The sequence below is a fragment of the Scomber japonicus genome, chromosome 20 (genome assembly GCF_027409825.1).
Source record: "Scomber japonicus isolate fScoJap1 chromosome 20, fScoJap1.pri, whole genome shotgun sequence".
Taxonomy (NCBI): Eukaryota; Metazoa; Chordata; class Actinopteri; order Scombriformes; family Scombridae; genus Scomber; species Scomber japonicus.
The window spans coordinates 6,786,522-6,791,883 of NC_070597.1; the positions used below are offsets into that span (position 1 = coordinate 6,786,522).

The window sequence follows — 5,362 nt, forward strand, 5'->3', positions numbered from 1 at the left end:
CTCTGCTACATTACATGTTTAACTCCATTGATTTGATGGCTGGAGTTACAGATACTGATATTACACTTGGCATATTGTCATATCTTATAGGTTTACAACATGCAAGCTGAAGAATACACTTTCCAGAGGTGATTTGCTGGCAAAAGAGCTTTAGTTTTTTTAAGGAAAGATATTGTTTAAATAAAGTTTGAGAATATCTACAGTACAAGATTTTTTCTTTTTTTCTTATTGTCCTTAATTTCCTTCATTCTTTCTATTCCGTCACTGACATGTAAACTCTAATAAGGTTTAAACCTGACAACAAAACCAAACTGTGAACTTCTCTACTGTCACTATTACTTTCACTATCAATTTTTCATATTTACATCATATCACATTTTAAGAATCTTTAATCAAATTACATTCAGATGTAAGAAACTATTCGGTGATGCCAATCTCTAAGAGTGGATCATATTTTTTTCATGGCTGATATGTTTTGCATGTAAAATCTTTATTTTCAGAGAATGTACTTGCTTTGCTGCAACTGTCAAATAAATGACTTAACTCTGCTGATCTTCTGTCAGATGATGATGGATGATGTGGAGACCCTGATGTATGCAGACGACACGGTCCTTTATGCACACGGGAAAGACATTTAACACGCTGCTGCCAAACTGTCATTAACAGTGGAAAAAGCCTCCACTCTTATATTTAAAAGAGTTATTAAAAAGATCTACAGAGCATGGCTAACTCTAGATACATTAGGAATATTGTTATTGACATATTTGAATGCAATTTTTTTTCTTATTTTTATTGCTGCATATCATTATGGTCTTACCCAATTAGGTCACTTCATAAATAAGCCCTGAAAGTCCTGAACAGGAAATGATTGCACTATTATCATTGTGATATACTTTAACTCTAAAATGTTAACCTTTGACAACTTCAGATATTTGCTCAGTGCATATAAGATAATCCATAACGCTGCTCCTCCAACGTTGCAGAGCTTTGTTCAGCTCCGGTCTGAGCAAATGAGCCGAGCTTCAAGGTCTACTTCAAGGAGAGAATGTAGCGTCCCTAAACGAGGATTTCCCTTTGCACAATCTGCTTTTTCTTTTAAAGCCATTAAAGAAAAGGAATAAGCTCCCTGTCAATCTGAAAACCTGCACAGATTTCCATATTTTCTCCTGAGAGATTAAAACTCATGGATTTTATGTAAGAAGTCTTGTCAGCATTCATTTGACATATCAATAACCTATTTTTGGATATATGTATGTAATATTATATATAGTTTTCTGCTTGCTGCTAAGTATACCTATGAAGTGTGTTAATGTGTGTATGTGTGTGCATCTGCCTGTGTGTTTTATTGCTTCTACTCACCTGCTGAAATGTAGTGGAGTGGACATATAAAGGACTTCAGTAAAGTACCCCAGAATTGTACAGAAGTACATACTGTATTTACCTTCCCTACTTTTTTACTAATTTCTCTGCTTCTGTAACGCTGCAGCTATCGTCATAGAGCTCATTCTGTTTCATAAGCAAGATACCAGAAGAGATGGATGTACAACTTCATTAATCCTAAAGAAAACAAGTCTCATCTGACCCACTTGTAAGTGATGTTTCGCCCTTTTGTTCCGTTTAAAAAAGGGATTTTTTTGTAGAGTCTTGTGAAAATAAAAGTGACATAACTCGACCTAATCTGATCTGTTATTGTAAATCTTTTAAAACTTGTTTAACTTTCTCAGGATGAAGATATTTTATCAGCTTTTTTTATCACAAGCAAAGACGGCAGGATTCTGATTGTCCACTGACTTTTTATTGAAAAAAGAACAACATGATATCATGTACAATAATAATAATAATATTAATAATACAAAAATATGTACATTCCGTGGTTTTGCAGTACATTTGGAAGACTTATACAAAATAACTGCAACAGGGAGGGAGGTATATACACATGTAGGATCTATGTAGCCTTGGAGGCCTTCCGTCGCGGTTTTCTTTTTTAAAAAAGATAGAGGATATAATTTTTTATTGATGCAAACTCTTGTGCAGTACGCTTTCATAAACCAGGGTTACAGTACATCTGGCTTTTGAACTACGCTTTTTTTTTTCTTCTTCAAATCTTACATTCTCAAGTAAAATGAGAGCGTTACAACAGAGGATGAAAAGTCAAGTAATGTTGATAAAGAAGTAGGCTGATCTGTAGTCTGCTGAGAGAAACAAAAAGAGAAAGTGGCTTTGAAAATGGAGATTTGATTTTTTTTAAAGAAGAGATCTAGTTTTCTTTTCATCATACACCACTTTAAAATTCATTTTAAAGCAGGTTTAGGTTTAAAACATCATTTTTTTGGTTCAAATCCTCCAAACACCAGTGAGCCATTAACCAAATATTTGTTTAAGTTCAGCAAACGCTACAGAACTTGTCTCGTTTACTGCTGTCCACAGTAAACTTTTTACTTTCACTTTTTTTTTGACTTCTCAGGTTAAGGCTTGATGAAGTGGCTCAAGATGATGATCAATGTAAAAAAAAAAAAAACTGTACACACGTTCTTGAAAACAAACCTTATTAAAACTCCTAAACGCTCTACTTCTCTGTACCAAATCTAATCAGGTGTTGTTTTTAAGAAACACATTACTATGATAATAATACTCTTTGGTATTTTTTTTTTTTTATCAACCGTAAATAAGTAAAAAAAAAAAAAAGAAAAAAAAAAGAAGAAGAAGAAGCAACATCATAGCAGCACTTTTAAGAACATTCAGATTCTCATATTACCCCCGCCTCAGTTTAAATTAATGATTTCTGTCAGTTTGATGCTGTTAATACTACCCTGCTTGACTCCCTTGACACGAACAGGCATGTTTCCATCAGTCTGACCAGCAATGAACAGTCTCTCAGATCAACAAGCAAAGCATGAAGCTGCAGGATCAGAGAAGAGTTTTCTACTTTCTTTCTTCTCCTGTGATGTCTGCTATGAGACCAGCTCATGAACAAATACTCTAGTTGTACCTTCTTTGTTCCAGACATCTGCCTTTCGTGTACTCTTTGGTTCTAAATGAGAAAGTGTCAAAAAGAAAACATCTGTAAGGGCTATTTTTTTGTTTGATTGTTTAGCTTCCACTATTTCTTAGCAGCACTTGAGGATATATTCTCAAGAGGTGAGACTATGTTACTTTTAAAACCACCTTCCTGAAAGTGTCTTTGCTGGACAGAGAAACTGAGACATGCCTGCAGTTTTCAAGTCATCTCATCTGACCTCTCTTTCCTCTCTGCCACCTTGCAGTCAACAGACACTGAGCACACATTCATGGGGACTTCATGGAGAATTCTTCCTGCAATATGCACATGGTTCATAGTGCTGTGTTTTATCATACTGTATGTAGTTGAAGCTCAAAAGATTCTTACAAAGACCTAAAATCTCATGGCTTCCCACAGCAGTACCGTTCGGCTTGTCCTCTACCCAAGGCCCAGCTCAGCTCGTAGTGCCTTTTGGAGCAGAGAGGTGATTTGATTTTTTATCTAAAATCTCTCGTGTGAGGTCTGACGTCTGAACAGTCATATTTCTGATTCTCGTCTCAGAGGCCGGGGCTCCAGTGGCACTGTGGCTTGGTTGTGTTCGGTCTCTGAGATGTTGTCTGTCTGGGTGCCGTCGGGCCCAACGCTGCCCCCGTTCCCCTCGTCCGTGTCCTCTTTGTTCTCCAGCGCCATCTCATTTTCGTAGCAGAAGGAGTTGGAGTTTGAGAGAATGAACTTTTTCTCTGCAAGGTCTCTTGCGCTGTATAGCGGGGTGCTCGGCACCTCATATGTCTTATGGAAGCGAGAGTAGTCCACCTTGTAGTAGTTCTTCTCCTCAAACAGCACAGGCTCAAACCGGTGGCCCCAGAGGATCTCGCTGGCCACGTAGGAGCTACGGCACTGTGTGGTCATGGCGGTGGCCTCCACCATGCCCTCCAGGATGACTACGATTTCAAACTCTGAGGAGTCCAGGTCTTGTTTGCTCATGTCGTAGAAGGGGCTGCCCTCATCGATCTCGTGGACGATGGTGATAGGGGAGACCAGGAAGATACGGTCAACCCCACTATCGAAGCCAACATCTATGTCCATCTGGTCGAGGGGGATGTATTCTCCCTCTGCTGTCGTTCGGGATTTTAGGAGCTGTGCTCGCACATGTGCTTCAACCAGGTGACTTTTCCTTAGGTTGCCCACACGCCACATCAAACAGAGCTTGTTGTCCCTCATGGCCACAGTGGCGTTATGGCTGAAAACCAAAGTTTCATTCCTCTTCTTGGGTTTAGCCATCTTTGCCATGACAGCGCCAATGATGAAGGCATCAATAATGCAGCCCACGATGCTTTGGAAAACCACCATGAAGACAGCAACAGGGCACTCATCTGTTACGTATCTGTAACCATAGCCAATAGTAGTTTGAGTCTCAATGGAGAATAAGAAGGCAGCGGTGAAGCTGCTCACGTTGGAGACGCACTTCGGTGAGCCGTTCTCTAAGTCCCCGTGGAAGATGGCCACCAGCCAGAAGATGCAGCCGAAGAACAGCCATGACAGGAGAAAGGCGAGGCAGAAGATGATGAACATCCACCTCCAGCGGATGTCCACACACGTAGTGAAGATGTCAGCCAAGTAGCGCTGACCTTTCTCGCTAACGTTGATGAACTGCACATTGCAGTGACCGTCTTTCTTTACAAATCGGCTTTGTGGCTGGTGCCTCGTGTGCACTTTGCCCTTGCCGTTACCGTAGCCGTTGGGTACTGCCATAGTGGCAAGCTTCATGCCGTCCTCCTCTGATGACACAATGCTGTAGCGGCTGGCTCGCACACTTCCCATCACCTCTGTCTGGGAGGGCTGTGCTGCTTCTGCTTTGGAAAACAGTCTAAGTTTCTGGAAAAAGCGTTGGAGAAACAGTTTTGAAACACTTCTGGGGACCAACTCAAAGACGAAATGGTGACAAAATGAGGGGGGCTGAAGGGAAGCCTCTTCAGCCTCACTGGCCCCGATATGGAGTGCAACCAAGAGGAGGATGAATTGCTCACTCCTCTTTCATCAGAAGACTGGACCTCATCAAGTTCATCTGCAACAAAAAAAAAACAGAAGACGTGTTAGATGAGCCAGCTTTCAGATAAATCATAAACTTTTATAAAATCATGTTAGTCAAGTGTTTAATAGGGTTCAACTTTCCAAACATGGTCATATGACATGTCAGAACTGATAACCTCATCTCTGTGAAGTCAGATGTGCGTGCAGCCTGAGAAAAACCATCAAAAACTTTAAACCCAAGAGCCGGAAAATCTCGTCTCTGTGTGCCAACAACATTTCATCCAGTAATGACGAACAAAAACAGTGATATTTAACCCTGATCTAACATTTCAG

General features: G+C 40.2%; 1 protein-coding gene across 1 annotated transcript; it reads right to left on the reverse strand.

Annotated features, from left to right (window-relative positions):
• Positions 1-3,535: 3,535 nt before the first annotated feature.
• Positions 3,536-4,819, reverse strand: kcnj2a (potassium inwardly rectifying channel subfamily J member 2a). Its single transcript, XM_053340973.1, has one exon. The coding sequence runs from the start codon at positions 4,817-4,819 to the stop codon at positions 3,536-3,538; it is 1,284 nt and encodes a 427-aa protein (XP_053196948.1).
• Between the last annotated feature and the right edge of the window lie 543 nt (positions 4,820-5,362).

Excerpts from the sequence above, each read along its gene's own strand:
- kcnj2a (XM_053340973.1), bottom strand. The coding sequence starts at position 4,819 with ATGGGAAGTGTGCGAGCCAGCCGCTACAGCATTGTGTCATCAGAGGAG.